This window comes from Melozone crissalis, unplaced genomic scaffold (assembly GCF_028551555.1).
Source record: "Melozone crissalis strain CALT ecotype California unplaced genomic scaffold, PUWL_Pcris_2 ptg000247l_1, whole genome shotgun sequence".
Classification (NCBI taxonomy): domain Eukaryota; kingdom Metazoa; phylum Chordata; class Aves; order Passeriformes; family Passerellidae; genus Melozone; species Melozone crissalis.
In genome coordinates this window covers 1,852,124-1,876,002 of record NW_026536006.1, presented here as the reverse complement: position 1 = coordinate 1,876,002, position 23,879 = coordinate 1,852,124, and the positions used below count along the sequence as shown (strand labels likewise).

The following is a 23,879-nucleotide window of genomic DNA, read 5'->3' as shown; positions in this document are numbered from 1 at the left end:
GGCCGGCTCCGGGAGCCCCGCGGAGCCCCGCGCCGCGCCGAGGAGCCAGCGGCCACCCGAGGTGGGCACGGGGGACACCGGGGGGACACCGGGGGGCTCCAGGCAGGGAACGCGTGGGGGAAGCGCTGGTGGCACCGGGGGACGCTGATGGGACACCGAAGGGCTGAGATGCGCGATCGGGGCTCCCCGCAGTGCGATGGTTTTGGGGTGACCCCCACGCCGGGCACGATGCCCCCGCACCGTCCCTCTCCCGGTCCCGCCCCGGGACCGGGCTCGGGCTCGGTCACAAAGAGCCGGGATGGCCCCGGGAGAGCGGCCGGACTCGCCCCCGCTGCCGGGTCCCGTCCCTTCGGCCGCTCGCAGCCTCCCCCGCAGCTCAGCCCTGGCTCTTTTCGCTTCCCTCTGAAGTCTGGCAAACTTCTTTTCACACGGCAGCGAGAAAATTCTGCCTGTTCAGCAGCACCTCGGTGCGGGCTGCCTCGGGTTACAGAGCTCCGGCAAGGAGGGGAAGGAAGGGAAAGAGCGGATGGATGGATGCCTTTGGTTTGTTGTCACCAGCTCGGAGCCACCCCGGCTGAGGGGCTGCCTGCTCCACGATTCCTCCTGCCGGAATTTTTCGCCGCTGGAGCTGCGCGGGGGCAGCGCCGGGTGCGTGGGAGGCGAGGAAGGAGCGCGGGGGCCCCTGCGGGAAACGCCGAGCGCACCTGGATGGATGCGGCAACTCCGGCCCTGCCAGGGCCCTTCCCGGGGCTGCCCCCGCTCCAGGCCGGGCTCTGCAGCCCGGGCAAGGCGGGGGAGGGAGGGCAGAGCCGCCCCGAGGCCGCGCAGCTCCTCCTGGACAGCCGGGGAGGAATCGCGCCTGGAAAAGCGGCGCTGGAGCGCTGCCACGGCCGGGCTGTCACCGCTCTCACGGTGACACCGAGCGCTCGCTGGGGACACATCCAGGTGCTGCCTGGGGGAGACCGAGAGCGGGGACACGTCCTGGCAGGCGGCATTCCCGTCCTGGCACACGGTATTCCCGTCCCTGCCGAGCCCCCCGAGCCCTGTTCGCTCAGTGACATCTCCCGAGGGACCCGGGGTCCCCCCTTGGTGTGGCAGGAGGGTCTCACCCCCATGAGAGGGTCCGGGCGTCGTGTGGGACCCCCCCCAGTGCTGATCCCCCCCTCCATCCCCAGGGATCTGTCCCCATCCCTCGGTGTCACTGCAGGGGTGGCACAGCTGCATCCCTGCTGGGGTTGCTTTCCTGCTGTCCCCTCCTGCCACCACCCACCCCCTGTGGCACCAGCAGGGCCCGAGGGGTTCCTGTCTGTGTCCTGTGACCTTCTCCTCCCTCGGGCAGCCAGGAGGGACCAGTGTGGGCCCCCTTTTTGGGAGCAGGGTCCCGTTTTTGGGAGCAGCCCCGTGGGTTTCCACAGGAGCCCCCACAGCTGCCCAAACCCTCCCCAGAGCTCCTCTTCCACGAGCAGAGAAAAAAAAACACCTCCTCCATCATCAACCATCAAACAGGAAAACTGATTTACCTGCCCTGGGAAGCTCTGCCAGGGATTCCTGGCCAGTGTCACCCACCAGTCCTGGCCAGTGTCACACTCTGTCCCCTGTGTGTGTGTGTCCAGCTCACCTCTGTGTCCCCAGCCAGGCCCTTCCAGTGTCACTCTGTCCCCTGTGTCCCAGTGTCTCCAGCCAGGCTTTTCCCGTGTCACCCTCTGTCCCTTCCGTGTGTCCAGCTCACCTCCGTGTCCCCAGCCAGGCTTTTCTAGTGTCACATTCTGTCCTTTCCCTGTGTCCAGCTCACCCCTGTGCACCCAGCCAGGCCCTTCCAATGTCACCCTCTGTCCCCTGTGTCCCCAGCCCGGTTTTCCAGTGTCACACTCTGCCCCCTGTGCACCCAGCCAGGCTTTTCCAGTGTCACACCGTCCCTTCTGTGTGTCCCTGTGTCCCCAGCCAGGTTTTCCAGTGTCACCCTCTGTCCCTTCCCTGTGTCCAGCTCGCCTTTGTGCACCCAGCCAGGCCCTTCCAGTGTCACACTTTGTCCCCTGTGTATGCCCCTGTGTCCCCATCCAGGCTTTTCCAGTGTCACTCTGTCCCCTCTGTGTGTCCCTTTGTCACACTCTGTCCCCTGTGTGTGTCCCTGTGTCCCCATCCAGGTTATCCAGTGTCACATTCTGTCCTTTCCCTGTGTCCCCAGCCAGGTCCTTCTAGTGTCACACTCTGTCCCCTGTGTCCCCAGCCCGGCTTTTCCAATTCCACACTCTGTCCCTTCTGTGTGTCCAGCTCACCTCTGTGTCCCCAGCCAGGCCCTTCTGGTGTCACTCTGTCCCCTGTGTGTCCCCTGTGTCCCCAGCCAAATTTTCCAGTGCCACCCTCTGTCCCCTGTGTCCCCATCCAGGCTTTTCCAGTGTCACTCTGTCCCTCCCCTGTGTCCAGCTCACCCCCGCTCCCCCATCCAGCTTTTCTCGGGGGCGCTGCCCAGCCGCTCCTCTCGGCCCATTAATTAATTACCAACCCCATTAATGAGCGCCACAAAGAGCTGCGAGTGCGAAACCCTCTCCGTCAGCGCTGGGGGCAATTAATGGCAGCTGCAAAAGCGCATTCGGCGGCACAACCGCGGCTCGGGGGATGCTCCGGAGCCCCCGGGGGAGCCGGCGGGGCCGGGAACGGGAACGGGGCCGCTCCGTCCCTCCCACCCCGTTACTCAGCGCTGCCGAGGGGGGGAGGAGAAGGCAGGAGAGGTTCAAACAGTAAAATGAGAGATCTGGAGGAGCCCAGAGCCCCCCGGGTGTGGGGGATGCCAGGGCTGTGCGGCGCCGTGCCCGGGTGTGCAGGGCAGGGAGGATGCTCTGCTGTGGAGGGGACGGGGATCCATCCATGGGGTCTGAACCGGGGGTCCGTCCCAGGGTTTTGTCCCAGGGATCTGTCCATGGAGTCTGAACCAGGGGTCTGTCCCAGGGGTCAGTCCCAGCAAAATGAGAGATCTGGAGGAGCCCAGAGACACCCGCCAGAGCCCCCTGGGCATGGGGGATGCCAGGGCTCTGTGGTGCCGTGCCCGGGTGTGCCAGGCAGGAGGGGCAGTGAGGATGCTCTGATATGGTGCTCACAGGGGTCTCAGGTTGAGGGAAGAGACGAGGATCTGACTCCATGTTTAGAAGGCTGATTTATTATTTTATGATATATATTACATTAAAACTATACTAAAAGAATAGAAGAAAGGATTTCATCAGAAGGCTGGCTAAGAATAGAAAAAGAATGAATGATAACAAAGGCAGCTGTCCCAGACTCTCTGTCCAAGCCAGCTGACTGTGATTGGCCATTAATTAGAAACATCCCCATGAGACCAATCACAGATGCACCTGTTGCACTCCACAGCAGCAGATAACCATTGTTTACATTTTGTTCCTGAGGCCTCCCAGCTTCGCAGGAGGAAAAATCCTAAGGAAAGGATTTTCGTAAAAAGATGTCTGCGACAATGCTCCACTGTGGAGGGGACAGGGGTCTGTCCCAGGGGTCTGTCCCTGTCCCAGGGTCTGTCCCAGCTCCTCCTGCCCCCCTCGCTCTCTCCTCAGCCCCAAATCCCTTTTCCCTCCCTCAGCAAGGCTCAGGCTGCAGCGGGCAGGTCCGGTCATGCTCAGGTGAGGCTCAGGTGAGGCATCCCCGGCACGCAGAGAGGGGCAGCACCGAGCAGCAGGGCCGGGAATCCGATCCTTGGGAGCATCCCAGAAACCCCTGAGAGCCCGAGCCGAGCTCCAGGGGCCCTTCCTGGGACAGAAGCCCAATTCCCCAATTCCAGCTCTTTCCCCCTCTTCCTTGGCTGTAGGAAAAATCCCCAATTCCAGCCCAATTCAAGCCCTTGTCCCCCATTCCTGGCTGTAGGAAAAAGCCCCAAACCAGCCCAATTCCAGCTCTTGTCCCCCATTCCTTGGCTGGAATAAAAATCCCAAAACCAGCCCAATTCCAGCTCTTGTCCCCCATTCCTTGGCTGGAGGAAAAAGCCCCAAACCAGCCCAATTCCAGCTCTTGTCCCCCATTCCTTGGCTGGAATAAAAATCCCCAAACCAGCCCGATTCCAGCCCGATTCCAGCTCTTTTTCCCTCTTCCTTGGCTGTAGGAAAAATCCCCAAACCAGCCCAATTCCAGCCCCTTGTCCCTCATTCCTTGGCCATAGGAAAAAGCCTAGAGTCACCCAGGGCTGGGAATTTGATAATTTTGAGCATCCCAAAGATCCCTGAGAGCCCTTTTCGGGACACAGAGTCACCCAGGACCAGGAATCCAATCCTTTTGAGCATCCCTAAGATCCCTGAGGTCCCTTTTCGCGACAAAGAGTCACCCAGGATGAGGAATGGGATCCTTTTGAGCATCCCAGAGATCCCTGAGAGCCCTTTTCGGGACACAGAGTCACCCGGGGCCGCCGGCAGAGCTCGGTGCTGCGTGGCCAAGTGTGAATCCGTAGTAGCACCGCAGCTATTCCTGGAGCTGCTGCTGCTGCAAAAAAAAAAAACTGCTCCTAAAGCTGCTAAACCTGCTGCTAAAACTGCTCCTAAAGCTGCTCCTGCGGCAGCCCAGCCTGGCCGTGGCTCCGTGGCAGCTCCATCCTGCAGGAATCAGGGAACGCTCAACCCTGACAGGAAATTTGGAGAGGATTTTTCCTGTCCCCCCCTGAGCATTGCCTGCCATGTTTATAAATCCCCTCTCTCTCGGGAGGCCCCCAAACCCACCCCTCCCTGATTTATTCGCTGTTCCTCGGTCCCAAACCCACGCCCTGCCTGATTTATTCGCTGTTCCTCGCTGGCCAGCTGCCCTTTGGGGGGGATTTTTCCAGGAGCAGCAGCCCCAGGCAGGGTTTTCCATTCGGGATTAGTTAAAAATAGCAGGGAATGCACAAAGATCCGGCACGTGGGGCTTTCCCTGCTGCCTGCCCTGGTTTTGTGCTGCTCCCCTGGCTGGGAGAAGCCTCTGAAAGCACCAAGGGATTCCTGGTTTTTTGTGGGAAGCCCTAAATGGGGTCATTCCCTGGGTTTGGGGAGCCAAATCCTGCATGAGCAGTACTGGGGTTCCTGCAGCAGCAAATGTGAAATCCCTGCAGTGTTCCGAGCCAGCTCTTCCTCCTCTTTCTTTCCCCCTCTTTCTTTCTCCCTCTTTCTTTCCCCCTCTTTCCCCCTCTTCCTCACAGCCAGGGCTGAAATATTCCCATTTATCCCCTCAGCAAAATGGCAGCTCCTGCCTGAAGGGAATTTTTATCATTTTTATCATTCCCTGAAAGGAATTTTTATCATTTTATCATTTTGGGGAGGATCCTCCCAGGCCTAGGAGAGGGAGAGGATGGAGCTGGGAGATGCTGGGGAGGGAAAAAACTCCCGAAAAATCCCTGATGCCACCCCAGGGTGTCCCCTCTGAGTTCTCCCAATTCCAGCTCTTGTCCCCCATTCCTTGGCTGTAGGAAAAATCCCCAATTCGAGCCCAATTCCAGCCCTTGTCCCCCATTCCTTGGCTGTAGGAAAAAGCCCCAAACCAACTCAATTCCAGCCCAATTCCGGCTCTTTCCCCCATTCTTGGCCGTAGGAAAAATCCCCAATTCCAGCCCAATTCCAGCCCCTTGTCCCCCCTTCCTTGGCTGTAGGAAAAAGCATCAAACCCACCCAATTCCAGCCCTTTGTCCCCCATTTCTTGCCTGTAGGAAAAATCCCCAAACCAGCCCGATTTCAGCCCAATTCCAGCTCTTTCCCCCATTCTTGGCTGGAATAAAAATCCCCAAACCAGCCCAATTCCAGCCCCTTTCCCCCCATTCTTGGCTGTAGAAAAAAAATCCCCAAATTAACCCAATTCCAGCCCTTTCCCCTCTTCTTTGGCTGCAGGAAAAATCCCCAAACCAGCCCAGTTCCCCCTGGATGCAGAGCTGTGCGTTTGGCCCTTTGCCCAAGTCAAAATCAGAGATTCCAGCTCAGCATCCAGGAACATTTTGGATCTTTAACCTCCTCCTTTTTCCCCTCCTGATTTTCAGCACAATTCGGCGACATCTCCCTGCGCCACTTAGGGAAGAGCTCCTTTAAAGGTTAATTAAATATTCCCTGCAACTTTGATGCACATTTCCCTGTTGGGAGAGCTGCTCGGTTTGGCAGCCAGGCATTAAAGGGGTGGAATTCACCACGGGCCAAGTCTGGAAAAGGAAAATAGAAAGCGAGAAGCGAATTTGCCATTTAAAAATATTTTTTTTTTGGTTGGTTTTTGGTTGGTTTTTTTGTTTTTGTTTTTTTTTTTTTGCTTGTTTGTTTTTTGAGGTTTTTTTCCCCTTCTGTTGCTGCACTGGAGCTTTGGGATGGGATGTGACGCTCTGGGAAGCAAGAGAGGAGCTGGGGATGAGGAGACAGCATCAGCAGATGCTCCTCACAGCGAGGATTGAGCTTGGCTCCTCACCAACGAGCAGGAGCTCAGCTCCGAGTGCCAGGCAGGCACAAAAATCCCCAAATTTAGACAAAACTGGGTGGAACCGGTGCCACAGACAGGGAAGGGCAGCGCAGGAGGAACCACAGCAAAGCCCAGCCTGGGCCTGGCGCTGGGTTGGGTTTGAGGAGGATCTTTAGGCCCTGCCTGGGAGAGGTTTTTCCCTCTGGCTCTCATTTTCCTCTGGCTGGGGCAGAGATTTGGGGTTTTCTGCTGCTGCCAGGGCCAGTGACTCCCCCTCTCCTGTTTCTCAGGCTTTTCCAGCCCTTGGTGGAGGAAAAAGCCCCAAACCAGCCCAATTCCAGCCCAATTCCAGCTCTTGTCCTTGATTGGAATAAAAATCCCCAAACCAGCCCAATTCCAGCCCCTTGTACCCCATTCCTTCGCTGGAGGAAAAATCCCCAATTCCAGCCGAATTCCAGCTCTTGTTCCCCCTTCCTTGGCTGGAATAAAAATCCTCAAACCAGCCCAATTCCAGCCCCTTGTCCCCCATTCCTTGGCTGTAGAAAAATCCCCAAACCAGCTCAATTCCAGCCCAATTCCAGCTCTTATCCTCCCTTCCTTGGGTGTAGGAAAAGTGCCCAAACCAACCCAATTCCAACCCAATTCCAGCCCTTGTCCCCCATTCTTTGGCTGTAGGAAAAAGGCCCAAACCAGCCCAATTCCAACCCAATTCAAACCCCTTGTCACTCATTCCTTGGCTGTAAGAAAAATCCCCAAACCAACCCAATTCTAGCCCAGTTCCAACTCTTGTCCCCCATTCTTTGCCTGGAGAAAAAAGCCCCATACCAACCCAATTCCAGCCCAATTCCAGCCCAATTCCAGCTCTTGTCCCCCATTCCTTGGCTGGAATAAAAATCCTCAAACCAGCTCAATTCCAGTCCAGTTCCAGCTCTTGTCCCCCATTCCTTGGCTGTAGGAAAAATCCCCAAACCAACCAAATTCCAGCCCAATTCCAGCTCTTGTCTCCCCTTTATTTCACTGAAGGAAAAAGCCCCATACCAACCCAATTCCAGCCCAATTCCAGATCTTGTCTCCCATTCCTTGGCTGTCCCCAGGGCACAAAGGAAAGGGGGCAGCAGAGAGTGGCCCTGTGCCCCTCACCTGAGCCCAGCAACCCCAAATTTGCTTTCTGGTCCTCAGAGAGACCAGGGGTGCCCAAAATGGCCCTGAAGGAGCTGAGAGGGCACCCAGGCAGGGCTGGGCTGGCTGCTGTGCCCACCAGGAGCAGGGTGGCAATGCCAACACGGCAATGCCAGCGAGGCAATGCCAGCCCTGCTGCTCCTGGCTGCTTTGCAGAGAGGGGGAGAGAGACAATAAAAGGCGCGGGGATTGCAAACAAAAATAAAAAAAAAAATCCCCAAACCAGCCCAATTCCAGCCCAATTCCAGCCCCTTGTCCTCCCTTCCTTGGCTGGAGGAAAAAGCCCCAAACCAACCCAATTCCAGCTCTTGTCCCCATTTATTTGCTGTAGGAAAAATCCCCAAACCAGCCCAATTCCAGCTCTTGTCCTCCATTCCTGGCTGTCCCCAGGGCACAGGGAGGTGGGGACAGCAGAGCGGGCCCCTCATGGTGCCCACCTGAGCCCAGTAACCCCATATTTGCTTTGTGGTCCCCAGACAGGCCGGGAAGTGCCTGAAGTAGCCCTAAAAGGGGGAGAAGGAGCAGAGAGGGCACCCAGGCAGGGCTGGGCTGGCTGCTGTGCCCACCAGGAGCAGGGTGGCAATGCCAACACGGCAATGCCAGCGAGGCAATGCCAGCCCTGCCGCTCCTGGCTGCTTTGCAGAGAGGGGGGAGAGAGAGACAATAAAAGGCGCGGGGATTGCAAACACAGCCCGGTCTCCATGGCAGCCCGAGCACCGCTGCTAAATTTTGCCTCTACATGGAGAGGATGCTGCTGCTCCCCTCCTGTGCCCGGGAGAGTCGAGCAGCACAAAGAGCCTGGGCCCAGGTGTTCCCCGCAGGTTTTTTGGGGTTTGGGGAAGGAGCTCTCGGTGCCAGCACCTCGAGGGGAATGGGTTTGGTGCCCCTCGTCGTATTTATCCATAATTCAGGGGTGAAGCCACGTGAGCTGGGAGGATGGAGAAGTATTTTGGGCTCATGGCGAGTTGCAGCAAGTCCCTGCTATTTTTAGCAGGACAGACAAAGCCCTCCCAGCAGGCAGAGAATGGGGGAGGCTGCGGGACCCCCAGACCAGGCAGGAATTCTGGGATCCATCCCTGAGTCCTCCTGGGGCAGAGCAGTCCCTTGGGCCAGGAATTTCAGTCCCTGCAGCCGGGAATTTCAGCTCCTGAAGCCAGGAATTTCAGGCCCCTGCAGCCGGGAATTTCAGCCTCATGGAGAGGGGAATTTCAGCCCCTGGAGCCAGGAATTTCAGTTCCCTGGACTGGGAATTTCAGCTCCCTTGTGCTGGGAATTTCAGGCCCCTGGACCAGGAATTTCAGCTCCCTGGAGCTGGGAATTTCAGTTCCCTGGAGTCGGGAATTTCAGCTCCCTGAAGTTGGGAATTTCAGGCCCTGTACCAGGAATTTCAGCTCCCCCCGCGGCAGATTGTGCGAGAAGGGAAGTGTGAGCAGGGGCCTGGCGGCTCCAGGCTCAGCTGTCACCACCCCGGCACCACCTGCCAGCCGCAGACGGCTCCCAAAATATCCCAAATTATCCCCAAAATATCCCCAAATTATCCCGGCCAGTGCAGGGATGGCCCCTCCAGCGAAGTGTCCCCCACAGCATCCCCGGGAGGCCAGATTGTCCCCAAATTTGGCGCCTGGCACGGGACGGGGGTGACACCCCCAGGTGCCACTGTCACCCTTCAGGTGTCCCCAAACCAAAGCGGGGAGCGGGCGTTGCTGCCTTGCCAATTAGCAGGGCTCTAATTGCCGTCTCAGGCGCTCATTAGCGCGCAAAGCCAGATGCTGGGAGGAATTAGAGGAGCTGAAAGGATCTTTCTCTCCGCCCCAGGAATATTTAACGGTGTCGCACACGCGTTGCCTTTGTAGCCGAGCATGACTGATGTGGCTCGTGTGGGTGCTCGGTGAATCACCGAGCTCCCAAAGCCCGGCGGGGACAGAACCGGGGGGCTCCGGGTGGCACCGGGGGGCTCTGGCACGTGGTGGAGCCAGGGCTGAGAGCTGAGGGGATATTGGAGTGGATTTAACCCAAAAATGAGGGAGGAAAAATTCGGGTTTTGCTTTCCACAGGCAGGACTGGGGGCTGCTCGCACAAGTGTTGGTGTTGGGAGGATGGAAAGGGAAAAACCAGCAGAGTTTGGGAAGCAAAAAGCAGAATTTGGATGGCAAAAGGAGCAGGGTTTTGGGAGCAAAAAGGTCAGGGTTTGGAGAGAAGAAATAGCAGGGTTTGGAGAGGAAAACCAGCAGCATTTGGAGACCCAAAAGCAGAATTTGGAGGGCAAAAGGAGCAGGGTTTGGGGAGTCTGGCCCCAGCTGGGTGCAGGGAGAGCTGGAGGCTGAGCCGAGGTGGGTGCAGCAGGGATCCCCAAGCTGCTGGGATGTTCCCAGGCTGCCCTGAGTCCAGGAGGGAGCATCCATCCATCCATCCATCCATCCATCCATCCATCCATCCATCCATCCATCCATCCGATCCCTGCGGGTCCCTCCCAGCTCCAGGGCTGGCCTGGCAGCAGCAGATTCCAAAAGTGACTTTTGGGGACTGGCAGAGCTGGCAGGAGGGAGGGGATGAAGATGTTCAGTCCCTCATCATCTCCATCTGGTGCCATCCCAGTTAATTCTGGGATCACAGCATGTCCTGAGCTGGGAGGGACCTATAGGGATCAGAGTCCCAGGTTTGTGCAGAACCCCAAAAATCCCATTCCTGGAGCTCTGGCAGCCTTTTGGGGCAGAGCCTTTTCCAGCCCCGTTCCCTCAGCCCGGCTTTCCCAGGGGCTGTGACCCTGCAGGATCCCAGGGGGTTCCATCCCATGGAATTCTGGCACTGCCTGGAGCCCCTCAGGGTTTGTGCCACCCCCACATCCCTGGGGGGCTACGGGACAGGGAGGAAAGGGACAGATCCCCCCTCTAGGCCGGGGATTTTCTGGGCACAAAGCTTAAATACAACAATGTTTGGGCTCTTTTGGCCTTGTGTGTAGCTTAGGATTTTGCGCTCCACTAGCGTTTAGGAGGGACGTTGAGATGCTTGAGCGTGTCCAAAGGAGAGCACCGAGGCTGGTGAGCGGCTTGGAGCACAAGCCGTATGAAGAACGACTGAGGGAGCTGGGGGCGTTCAGCCTGGAGAAAAGGAGACTCAGGGGTGACCTTATCACCCTCTTCAACTTCCTGAAGGGTGGCTGTGGGTGCGCTGGGGGTCGGTCTCTTTCTCCGGGCAACAACGGACAGAACAAGAGGACACAGCCTCAAGCTGCGCCAAGGGAGATCCAGGCTAGAATTAAGGAGGAAGTTTTTCACAGAAAGAGTGGTCAAATACTGGAATCATCTACCCAGGGAGGTGGTGGAGTCTCCATCCCTCGATGTGTTTCAGGGAAGACTGGATGTGGCGCTTGGTGCCATGATCTAGTTGAGGTGTTAGAACATGGGTTGGACTCCGTGATCTTAAAGGTCTCTTCCAACCTAGAAATTCTGTGATTCTGTGATTAAGATTGGGAGGGCATAGGAGAGGGCTGTGATGAGGTTGATCAAGAGAGGATGGTTAGTCATGGGAGATGCTTTGGGTTAAGCTAGGGAGAGGATTTGAACCTCGGAGTTAAAGGACTGAAGCAGAGAGCAAAGAGGAGCAGCGGGAAGTCATGGGGACGCTGCTGACACCGATTTTCTGCGCGTTGAGCAATCCCGGACAGGGTGGGGTGGCACCCCCGGAGCTGGGCCTGGCTGTGAATCAGCGAGAACCGCAGGAACCCCCCCTGCTCTGCTCCAAACGCGGCTCGGAGCGGCCCACGGGCCTGGTCCCACCCGGGCTGGTCCCATCCGGGCTGGTCCCACCCTGCTCGCCCGGCGCGGCCGCTTTGGGCACATCCCGGGCGGGACCCGCGCCCCGGCCCCTCCCGGGGTGTCCGCGGCTCCCGCAGAGCCCTTCCCAAAGCTGCTGCTGCTCAATTCAGCCGTGGATTTTGGCTTTCTAAGTGACCTTGACCTCCCGCAGGAACTGGTGTGATGTAGATTGCCTTTTTTTTTCTTTTTTTCCCCCCTTTTTCTTCCGTCCCCTCCCCCTTTTTTTCCCCTTTCTTTCCCCCCTTTTCCCTGTTTTTCCCCTTTTTTTCCTTCCCTCCTTTTTGTTTCTCCCTTTTCCCCCCGTTTTCCCCCTTTTTATCCTCCTTCTTTCTTCCCCCATTTTTTCTTTTTTTCCCTCTTCCCCCCCTTTTTCCTCCTTTTCCACCCTTTTATTTTTTCCCTTTTCCCCCCATTTTTCCCCATTTTCCTCCTTTTTCTCCCAATTTTTCCTTCTGCCCCCTTTTATTTTTCCTTTTTCCCCCTTTTTTCCCTCTTTTCCCCCATTTTTCCCCTTCCCCCCCCTTTTTCCCCCTTTTACCTCCTTTTTTTTCCCATTTATTCCTTCTCCCTCATTTTTTCTTCCTTCCCCCCCCCTTTTTTTTTTCCTTTCCCCCCTTTTCCTCTCATTTTCCTCCGTTTTTTTCTCCTTTTTTTTCTTTCCCCCCCCCTTTTTTTTTCTTTCCCTCTTTTTTTTTTTCTTCCATTTTTTTCCCCCTTTCTTTTATTTTTTTTTTTTTTTGCTATTGAGCAATCACACCTCCACCCGCAGTGCCCAGCTGCCAGGGGGGACAGCGGCAGTGCCACCCTTGGTGGCACGGAGCCCACCCAGCCCCTGGCACCGGCTCCCCTTAACGAATCCTCCCGGTGCCCATTGCCAGAACACCGAGCGCGTGTGATGGACTCCGGGGCCACTCGAGTGCCTGGAACGTGTCACCGAGCCCGGCTTTATTCTACTCCACGAGTGTCCCCCCCTCCTTCTCCCCTCCTCGCTAATGGCAAATCGGGGCGGAACGCGCGGGGAGCGCTTTGTGCCGGCCCGCGGTCACAACCAGCGCGGTGCATGTCGCTGAATGAGCGGGGACAATGGGTGGCAGTGAATGAAATCCGTGTCGTGGGGCCCCCAGGCACAAAGGAGCGACGAGAGGCCGGCGCCTGCCCGGGCTGGGGATGAATTCAGCCCCGGCAGAGCCGGGAGGGGCTCGGGCACGGGGCTCGACAAGCGCTGGGTGCTGGTGTTGGTTTGGGGGGTAGAAAGAGCTGGGTTTGGAGGGGAAAAAGGACAGGGTTTGGAGGGTAAAACCAGCAGGGTTTGGAGGGCAAAAAGAGCAGGGTTGGGAGAGTAAAAGCAACAGGGTTTGGAGGGGGGAAAGGGCAGGGTTTGGAGAGTAAAACTAGCAGCGTTAGGGGAGAAAAAGAGCAGGGTTTGGAGGGCAAAAAGAACTGGGTTTGGAGGGTAAAACCAGCAGGGTTTGGAGGGTAAAAAGAGCAGGGTTTGGATGGCAAAAGGAGCAGGGTGTGGATGGCAAAAAGAGCTGGGTTGGGGAGCAAAAAGGGCAGGGTTTGGAGAGAAAAAAAGAGCTGGGTTTGGAGAGTAAAACCAGCAGGGTTTGGGGAGCAAAGGGAGAAGGGTTTGGAGGGTAAAAAGAGCAGGGTTTGGAGGGTAAAACCAATGGGGTTTGGAGAGTAAACCCAGCAGGGATTGGGGAGCAAAATGAGCAGGGTTTGAAGGGCTTAGGAAGCAGGGTTTGGAGAGTAAAAAGAGCAGGGTTGGGAGGGGAAAAAGAGCAGGGCTTGGGGAGCAAAAGGAGCAGGGTTTGAATGGCAAAAAGAGCAGGGTTTGGAGACCCAAAAGCAGAATTTGGAGGGCGAAAGGAGCAGGGTTTAGGGAGCAAAAGGAGCAGAGGTTGGAGAGTAACCCCAGCAGGGTTTGGAGGGTAAAAAGAGCAGGGTTCGGGGAGCAAAACCAGAGTGATTTGAAGAGTAAAAAGAGCGGGGTTGGGAGAGTAAAACCATGAGGGTCTGGGGAGCAGAAGGAGCAGGGTTTGGAGGGCAAAAAGAGCAGGGTTGGGAGGGGGAAAAGAGCAGAATTTGAAGGGCTTAAAAAGCAGGGGTTTGAGAGTAAAACTAGGAGAGTTTGGGAGCAAAACCAGCAGGGTTTGGAGAGAAGAAAAGAGCAAGTTTTGGAGGGCTAAAAGAGCAGGGTTTGGGGAGCCTGGCCCCAGCTGGGCATGGGCAGAGCAGCAGGAGCTGGAGCTGGGCCTGGCAGATGCTCTCACACAGCCCAGGGCAGCTTCATCTCCTCAACCCAGGGGGTTCAGAGGCGTTTGGGGGTCCTGGAGGCTCAGTCTGGGTTTGGTGCAGCTTCCAGGGAATTCAGCAGCATTTGGGGGTCCTGGAGGCTCAATCTGGGTTTGCTGCAGCTCCCAGGCCCAGCTCAGTGCAAATCTGCCCTCCAAGCTCTGCTCTGGGCCATTCCCTTCACTAAATCCCACCTCAGGTGCTCAGGTAGCACTTTCCACCATGGAAATTTCGAGATTTTTACCTCAGGGCCACATTCCCTGTGCCCCAAGGCCCAGATGGCCGGGTGGGACAGGAGTGAAATAAACACAGCGCTCATAACAGGGGCACAGCACCTGGCAGTGCTGGAGAGGAAGAGGAAGGCTCAGGCCGAGCCCCAGCTGCTCCGTGCCATCCCAGCATCTCCCAACAAACACCCAAATGTGTGGGAGCATCTGCACGGCGAGGATGAATAATAATCCAGGAGGGAGAAAAGGCGGGGGCGGGGGCGAGAAGGAAGCGCTGGCATTCCAGAGATGGAGCGAGAGGGGGGAAGAACAGGATCGGCAGGGAGCGGAGCAGCAAAACCGCGGCTCCTGCCGGGGAAACCTGCTCGGGAAGGAGCAGGGAAAGGGGGGAAAGCTTCAAAGGCTGCGGGAGATAAGATTGAGGGAGATAAGGCTGGATTGCGGGGGGGAGATCGGCGCTCCCACGTGCGGGGTAGGCATGACTGCGCTGATGAGATGCCATTCATTCTTTATCCCCGTTCTCTCGGCACAAGCCCGAGTGGGTGAATCCACGTGTTTTCCCCCATTCCCGGGGTTCAGCCCGCGCTGTTTGTGGGGATCAGCCCCCCCAGGACCCCCACGCTCCCAGGAGTGATCTCCATTGTGGAATTCCCTGATCCAGGGGGAGCTGGAAGGGTCACGGAGCTGCTCGGGGAGGGGACACGGGGTTCGTGCCAAAAGATCCTGGAAAGGTTCGTTTGCTGCGGGCACAGAGCGACAGGGACACGCTGGAGCCTTCTGTGGCTCTCTGTGCTCGCTAATAGAGCTAATTGAGCTAATTGATCGGGGTAATGACCTAATCGGTGACATCACCGAGGACATCGTGACTCCACCCGCAGGTCCTGTCACCCCTCTCCCTTTTACAACTTGGACTCGGTCCCCAAGGTCTTTTTAATTTTAAGATTTTTATTTGAATTTGAATTTTAAAAATTAATTTGAATTTTAAAAATTAGATTTAATTTGAATTCTGTGGTTTTGTGACCTCTGGCCGTGTCGCACCCCCAGGCCCCAGTGCTCTCCAGCTGTGCTCCCTTTTTCCAGCTGTGCTTCCTCTCCTCAGCTGTGATCCCTCTCTCCAGCTGTGCTCCTCCTCTCCAGCTGTGCTCCCACAGCTGCCCACGGGACATCCCCACTTTCACTCTCAGCATTTATTTTTTATTTACATATATTTTAAAATTATTTATTTATTTATAATTATATTTTTATTATTCCTTTATTTATTATTTCTTTCTTTATTTTTATTTACATTTATTTTTATTGGTTATTTATTTATTTTAAAATGTTTTTAGTTTTATTTTATCTATTTATTTTTATTTACATTTTTATTATTTATTTATTTTAAATTGTTTTTATTATTTATCTCTTATTTTTTTATTTTTATTTATTAAATTTATATTTGCATCTATTTTATTATTTATTTATTTTAAAATATATTTTTGTTATTTATTTTTTATTTCTTTTTATTCACATTTATTTATTTATTTATTATTGTTTGCTTATTTATTTATCTATTGTTTATTTATTTTTATTTCTTTTTATTTACATTTTTAAATTTATTATTTACATTTTTTTTTCCCTTTTACACTTCACATGACCCCTGCTCTGACCCATCCATACCCCCTTAAACCCAGCCCTGATTTTTCCTCGCAGTTTTTGTGTGTGAACGTCCTCAATGTGCTCAGTGCCGGGGTTTGGTGGCTCAGCAAACCCCTCTGGATCCCAGGGAAGGCGCTGAACAGGGAAATGGGACAGCTCTGACTCCTCCTCGAGCTCCTGTGGCCTCCCAGCCCTGCTGCCTCCTCTTTTTGCCGTCGTTCCCCTGAATTCTGACTCCCCCATGGCTTTCAAAGCACTTTTTAAGAGGGAAGGAGAAGAAGAACGTGCCCAACCCTGTGGGGTGTGCGTGGGAAGGCTGGGGTGGATGGAAACGCCTCCTGCCAGAGGAGGAAAGAGGCTGGAGAGTCCCAGCGCTGCCTCCTCGCTTCTCCCATCTCCCACAGGCACCCAAAAATCCACAGGGGATCTGCCCGAGGGGGCAGCGAGAAAATCCGACCTCTCTAGGGGCTCAAATGTACAAGGAGGGGCTGTGGGTGCGTGTGAAACCCCTCTGGAGGAAAAATCAGTGTACAGGGATGGGCTGTGGGTGCATGTAAACCCCCCTGTGTGTGGAAAATAAATGTACAAGGAGGGGCTGTGGGTGCGTGTAAACCCCTCTGGGGGGATAATAAATGTATAGGGATGGGCTGTAGGTGAGAGTAAACTCCCCCATGTGGAAAATAAATATATAGGGATGGGGTGTAGGTGAGTGTAAACCCTCTAGGGGGAAAATGAATGTATAGGAATGGGCTATGCGTGCATGTAAACCTCCCCAGTAGGAAAATGAATGGATAGGAATGGGCTGTGGGTGCGTGTAAAGCCCCCCAGGAGAAAAATAAATGTACAAGGAGGGGCTGTGGGTGCGTGTATCATCCCTGGGTGGAAAATGAATGTATAGGGACTATAGGGACGGGCTGTGGGTGTGTGTAAACCCATCTGGGTGGAAAATAAATGTATAGGTATGGGAGGTAGGTGAGTGTAAATCCCCCTGGGGGTAAAAGAAATGTATAGGACGGCTGTGGGTGAGTGTAAACCCCCTCAGGTGGAAAATAAATGTATAGGGACAGGCTGTAGGTGAGTGTAAATGCCCCTGGGAGAAAGAAAATATATAGGGATGGGCTGTGGGTGTGTGTAACCCCCCTATGTGAAAAATAAATGTATAGGGACGGGCTGTGGGTGCGTGTAAACCCCTCTGGATGGAAAATAAATGTCACAGCCCGGGACTGAGCTGGGCGCTGCCTGGGGACAGGTGGCACCTGTTTCTGTCATTGTCACCCTGTCATCCGCACCCTGCAGGCACCGGCATGGGCTGTGTGGGGACAATTGCGGGGACAATTATAGGGAGAATTGTGGGGACAATTATGGGGACAAATGTGAGGACAATTGTGGGGACAATTGTCGCGTCCCCGCAGCGATCCCTCCCCTGCTTGTCCCGTATCAGCAGCGCCCCGGCAGCCGCTCGGGCCTTTCTCGCCTCTCTTAATCTGCCAGAAATGGATTTGGGGATTAGGCCGGCAGTCTGTCTGTCCTCCCTCTGCCCTTCAGCCATCCCGGGCCTCGGGCACGGGGAGAGGAAAAGAAATAAAGGGAGGGAGGAGAGTGGTGATGCAGGGAGTGGCCAGGAGTGGGACAAGGGGAGTGGGAAAAGAGAAGAGTGGGAAAAGAGAGGAAGGGGAAAACAGGAATGGGAAAAGAGAGGAGTGGGAAGAGAGGGGTGGGAAACGGGAATAGGAATAGGAATAGGAATAGGAATAGGAGTGGGAAAAGAGGGGAGTGGGAAAACAGGAATAGGAATAGAGGGGTGGGAAAACAGAGAAGGGGAGAAAGAGGAATAGGAAAAGAGGGGTGGGAAAAGAGAGGAGGGGGAAAGAGAGGAGTGGGAAAACAGGAAAGGGAAAAGAGAGGAATGGGAAAAGAGGAGTGGGAAAACAGAGGCCCGACTCTGGGATTGAGGACAGGGCAGTGAGGGGGCCCTGGCACAGCCTTCCTGCACCCCCTCCACCACCCAACCCTCTCCCACCCCCAGATTCCAGCTTGGAACACCAGAACTCGGCCTGGGGAGCTCTGGAGAGGGTTGGAGCACGCAGTGGGAGCTCTGAGCTGCTCAAACACTGCACGGAGCAGAAACCTTCTCTCCCTCCTCCTCCAGTGCAAACAGCACCCTGATAATTTTATTTACGTGCTTTCCCCTCTTCTTACCACTAATTACCGAGCTGGATCCGCGTCCCCATTAGAGCTGAGTGTCGTGGAGGCCACCAGGAGCTGGGGGTTTATTTTATTTACATTTTTCCCCTCACAACAAAGCGGAGGAGCCCCGCGTGCCTCTGATGGCAGCGCTCAGCACTCCCCTCGAGTGCCACACAGCCATTAACGCTAATTAAGCCTAATGCTAATTAAGGCTCGCGGTGCCCCTTTTCAGGCAGGTTAAGAGGAGCGCTGAGAAGTGGAGAGGGATGCGGGAGAGGCTGTGGAGCTGGGATCTGGCCAGGAACGGGCAGGAGATGCGGGAGTCTGTTGGGATAGCAGATAATTGTTGTTTACATTTTGTTCTTGAGGCCTCTCAGCTTCTCAGGAGGAAAAATCTTAAAGAAAAGATTTTTCATAAAAGATGTCTGCGACAATGGGCTAAAATCAAAGGCACAGGTGTTTTTGACTCCGTGCCAATGTCTCTAAGCCCCTTGCCAGGGTCTTGAGTCCTCCAGAGCAGCCAGAGCAATGTCCTGGGTTCCAACACTTTGTAACCAAACTAACAGCACATGCTTAACAATCTATCAACTATTTTACACTTTCTAACCGATTTTTAACACTCAACCCCCAAAGCGGGGAGCTCTGCCACACCCGGGTGTCCTCTCCTGGCTCACACCGTGTCCCTGTGTCCCCAGGCTCGGCGCTCCCGGCCGCACCGCGGGCTCTGCTATGATCTGGCGGCGCTGGGAGCAGCATGGGCAGCGTCAGCAGCCTCATCTCCGGCCACAGCTTCCACAGCAAGCACTGCCGCGCCTCCCAGTACAAGCTCCGCAAGTCCTCGCACCTGAAGAAGCTCAACCGCTACTCGGACGGGCTGCTCCGCTTCGGCTTCTCGCAGGACTCCGGCCACAAGTCCGGCTCCAAGAGCAGCAAGAATGAGGATTTCTTTTACATCAAGGTCAGCCAGAAGGCGCACGGCGCTCAGCGGCCGGACTACACCGCGCTGGGCGGCGGCGAGCTGGCCGTGCCCGCCGGGAGCGGCTCGCTGGACTTCGGGACGCCCACGCCGCAGAAGTTGATGCCCTTCCCCAGCCAGCTGGAAGTGGTGAGTGGGGAAAAAGTACTTATCTTCAAAATCTTTTATACTCATATTTAAAAAACATTAATAGCTGCGATTGATATATTTTACCAATAGTTTAGCATTCAAGTCCTTTTCCCCAAATCCACGGGGCCAAATAGTCGAATCCTCTTTCCCCAAATCCTCAGGGTCATATAGTTGAGTCCTTTTCCCCGAATCCAGGGGTCATATAGTTTAGTCCCGAATCCAAGAGGTTCCTGAATCCATGGGATCATATAATCAAGTCCTTTTTCCTGAATCACGTCGGGATCACCATTTGTTATCACTCTATTACTAGAGTTCTATTGTCAGTACATTGCAAGGGTTCCATGTCGCCAGAGTTTCGCACCTCCTTGATGTTTCTTGTAGGGAGCTCCTCTAGGCGCTGACTCTTCCTTGTCCTCTCAGCAGCCAACTGACTCCAGCCCCCTCAACCAATCAATCCACTCTTTTATAACACTCTTCTTATTGGCTACAGCTGTGGCCTGTTAACATCAGGCCTGTTCCTAATCCTTAATTATTGGCTCAGCTGCAGCTCTTTAGGGGGTAAGATTACATTCTATACCACTTTATTTACTTATATTTTATCCCCCTACACACTGTCAGGTGCCACCACGGGGTTGTGTTGGTTGTGGTCGCTGAGGAAGCTCAGGGAGAGCAGGGGCAGCTCTGCCACCTCACCTTTCGGGAGTTTGGATCAGCAACACAGCCTGAAGGATTCGGATCCTTTAATTTCCAAACCCAGCAGTTGTAGCCAGCAGCTTCCCCTGAGTCTCTCTGAGCCTTGGGGGGACTGTGGGGTGGGAAGACACACGCGGGGCTCCCTCGGTGCTGATGGGCTGTGCTCTCCCTGCAGGGCGGGGAAAAGCCGCTGCCTCGTCCCACGGCCTTCAAGCCGGTGCTGCCGCGCTCCGGGGCCATCCTGCACTCGTCCCCCGAGAGCGGGGGGCCTCTGGCCCAGCAGCTGCACCCCGCAGAGAAGGCCAAGGAGCAGGAGCTGCGGCCGCTGCCGTGCTCGGGGGGCCTGTCTGACTCCGGCCGCAACTCCATGTCCAGCCTGCCCACGCACAGCACCAGCAGCAGCTACCAGCTGGAGCCGCTGGTCACCCCCATGGGCCCCATCAGCCGCTTCGGGGGCTCTGCCCACAACATCCTGCAGTGTGCCATCATCCAGGACAGCAACATGATGAGCCTCAAGGCCATGTCCTTCTCTGATGGTGGCAACAAGATCCTGAACCCCGGCAAGGCGCCCCAGCACCGCGCCGCCGCCGAGAAGAGCGCCTGCATGCGCTCGCCCATCGCCACGGATGAATCCACCATCCAGGAGCTGGAGCAGAAGCTGCTGGAGAGGGAGGGCGAGCTGCAGGAGCTGCAGTCGAGCTTCGAGGAGAAGGAAATCAGCTCCTGCCAGGCCTACGAGGAGAAACAGCGGCGCTGCAAGGAGGAGCTGGAGGGGCTGAAGCAGAAGTGCAACAGCAAACTCAAGCAAACCTCGCAGAAAACGCAGCGGACGCAGCAGGTGCTGCACCTGCAGGTGTTCCAGCTGCAGCAGGAGAAGCAGCAGCTGCGGGAGGAGCTGGAGAAACTCATGAAGGAGCAGAACCTGCTGGAGACCAAGCTGAGGTCCTACGAGAAGGAGAAGACCAGCTTTGCCCCGGCGCTGGAGGAGACGCAGTGGGAGGTGAGAGGCAAAGGGACATCAAGGAGAGCTCCAAACCCCCCATCCCATCCCATCCCATCCCATCCCATCCCATCCCATCCCATCCCATAGGAAATGGATGTGAATCTCAGCAGAACCCCCTGGCAGTGGGACTGAGGCTCTCACTGCCCCCCTGAACCCTTCCCCTCGCCCAAGGGAACGAGCACAGCACAAACCCCCTCAGGCATTGAATTAACTCAGCATTCCCGGCCTCCAGCTCGGGTTTTCCTGCCCCACAGGAGCTGTAAAACTGCCTTGCCACAAGGAAATAGGAACTCCTTGGGCTTGCCATTTGTTAGGGAGCAGTAAAACCTTCCACTCTCTGCTTAAGCTTAATTTACTCACTCCTTGGTATTGCTGAGCAAACACCATTAATCTTCTGGAAATTCTGATGTTTAGGAAGAGGTAATTATAAATTAGTATCTAATATATACAATATATAATAGTAACATTTTTATACAATTAAATATATATACAATTAATAATATACAATTAAATTAATATATTAATAAATTATAAATATACAATATAAATATATATACAATATACATACTATATATACACAATATATTTACAATATATAAATTAATAATATACAATTAAATATATAATAATATAATATTATTGTTTCATATATAATATTAATATTTATAATTCATACTATATTAAAAATATGCAGTATTATTTAATGTAGTATTAATTATAAATTATAATTGTAATTAAATTAGAATTCTAAAAATAATGGTAAAAAAGTTAAATTCGGGGTCTCCACGTGCTGCACCCCAGTTGTGACTGGCTCACACGTGTCACCCTGTTCTTCTAAGTTCTTCTGATGTTTACATTCTTGTAACAAACCTTCCCACACACTTTTCTGTAAATAATTATTGGTTTACATTCTTTTCTAGAGGAAGAGAAATTTAATAGACTGTTGGTTTGTCCGGTGTCATTGGAGAGGCGGCACTGTCATCCTCCAATCCACTGTCACTTTTGAAAGTCTATAAATGTTAGAGTCAGAAATTAAACTGCCCTTCTTTCTACCTTGGAGGTTCCAGCATGAGTGTGGTTTTATTTTATGTCTTAGAGCGACACACACGGTGTCCCCTGGCCTTTCCCTGTGGTCCTGCCGTAACTCAGGTGTTCCCTGAAGGATTTGGATCCTTCGATTTTCAAACCCATCAGTTTTAGCCAGCAGCTTCCCCCTGAGTCCTGGTCCAGCCCTAACTCAGGTGTTCACCGAAGGATTTGGATCCTTTAATTTCCAAACCCAGCAGCTTCCCCCTGACCCTGCTCCAGCCCTAACTCAGGTGTTCCCCCTCCAGGTGTGCCAGAAATCCGGCGAGATCTCACTGCTGAAGCAGCAGCTGAAGGAGTCTCAGACCGAGCTCACCACCAAGACCACGGAGATCCTGAGCCTGAAGGCGCAGCTGAAGGAGGTGAGGCTGAAGATGGAGGGGCTGGAGATGAAGAGCCAGGAGCTGGAGGTGTCGCTGCGCACCAAGGCCATGGAGCTGGAGGTGTGCGAGAACGAGCTGCAGCGCAAGAAGAACGAGTCGGAGCTGCTGCGCGAGAAGGTGAACCTGCTGGAGCAGGAGATCCTGGAGCTGCGCTCCGAGCTGGCCGTGCTGCGGGAGCAGCTCCAGGGGCTCCCCAGGCCGGGCGGGGACGATGCCCAGGCCCTGCAGGGGCAGCTGGAGCGGCTGCGGGCCGAGCTGAAGGCAGAACGCGACAGCAACGAGCAGATGAGCTGCAGCTTCCAGCACGAGCGGCAGACGTGGAAGGAGGAGAAGGAGAAGGTGATCCACTACCAGAAGCAGCTGCAGCAGAGCTACCTGCACATGTACAAGAGGAACCAGAGCCTGGAGAAGATGCTGCAGCAGCTGGCGGCGGGCGAGGATGGCAAGGAGCCCATCGAGCTGGAGATCCCCGGCGGCACCGACGTCCCCTACGAGGACATCATCGCCACCGAGATCTGAGTCACCAGGGGAGCTGTCCCCTCCCCGTCGTGCAGTGTCCCCCTGTCCTTGCGCCGCCCGTCGTGTTCCAGAGGTGACCAAGCCACTCGTGCCAACGGTGACGTGCTCGCAGCTCCCCCAGCCTGGCACTGCCCCCTCTGCCCCCGGGCAGGGATCAGGACTCCAGGGAATTCTCTGCCATCCGTGCCCAGCGCCCAGGGGATGCTCTGCTCCAGGCTGGGGGGACACAGCCTGACCCTGCTCCAGGGATGGCACAGCTCAAGTGGTGGCACAGCACAGTCCTGCCCGCTGATGGTGGCAGAAATCAGCCCAAATTTGTGCCCAATTCCAGGGATGGCACAGCTCCGGGGATGGCACAGCACTGTCCTGCCCACTGCCCGTGGCAGGAACCAGCCCAAATTTGTGCCCAGCTCCAAGGATGTCACAGCACCATCCTGCCCGCTGATGGTGGCAGGAATCAGCCCCAGTGTGTGCCCAACTCCAAGGACGGCACAGTATCATCCTGCCCATGGTGGGCAGGAACCAGCCCCAGTTTGTGCCCCGGAATCAGCCCCAGTGTGTGCCCATCTCCAAGGATGGCACAGCACAGTCCTGCCCACTGATGGTGGCAGGAATCAGCCCCAATGTGTGCCCAGCTCTGGGAATGGCACAGTTCAAGGGAGGGCACCTCCAGGGATGGCACAGCACAGTTCTGACCACTGCCCATGACAGGAATCAGCCCAGTGTGTGCCCAGCTCCAAGGATGGCACAGCACAGTCCTGCCCACTGACAGTGGCAGGAATCAGCCCCAGATCCCTGGAGGAAGCTCCCACTCCTCCTCACCCTCCTTCGGCACTGTGGGAGCACAGAGCCACCTCCTGCCACTGCCACATCCACCCCTGCCAGCCCATGAGGGCCTCAGGAACGTTCCAAGCTGCTCACAGCCCCCAGTACGGCCCAACTCACTGAAATCACCCCAAAATCATCCCAAAATCACCCTGAAATCACCATGAGATCACCCTGAACTCCCCATTCAGTCCAAGCGCAACCCCCTGCACTGCACCCACAGCACCCACAGCCCTCCCTCTGGCATTTCCAGCTCCCACAGACAAGGACCCCGTCCCTTCTCCCGGCTGCCAGGCAGCAGCTGGATCTGAGGATTCACAGGAATGTCCCAGCCACCTTCTGAGCAGGGATTGGGGTTTGTGTTCACCTCAGAGCCCCTGCACTCGCTGGGGCTGTCCCTCCCGGCTGCCTTATCTCCTCGCGTGCCCTGATCCCGCAGGATCCGGCCCAGGGGAGCTGGTTAAACACCCCAAACCAACCACTGCCACCTTAATTTCTACCCCAGCTCTTAAAAGCTCCTCCTGCCGC

At 55.2% G+C, this 23,879-nt stretch overlaps 1 protein-coding gene across 1 annotated transcript; it reads left to right on the top strand.

Moving 5' to 3' along the window:
- LZTS1 (leucine zipper tumor suppressor 1) lies at positions 1-22,788 on the top strand. Its single transcript, XM_054294362.1, has 4 exons — positions 1-61; positions 18,433-18,842; positions 19,711-20,535; positions 21,873-22,788. The coding sequence occupies exons 2-4, from the start codon at positions 18,492-18,494 to the stop codon at positions 22,524-22,526; spliced, it is 1,830 nt and encodes a 609-aa protein (XP_054150337.1). The 5' UTR covers positions 1-61; positions 18,433-18,491; the 3' UTR covers positions 22,527-22,788.
- Positions 22,789-23,879: the final 1,091 nt, after the last annotated feature.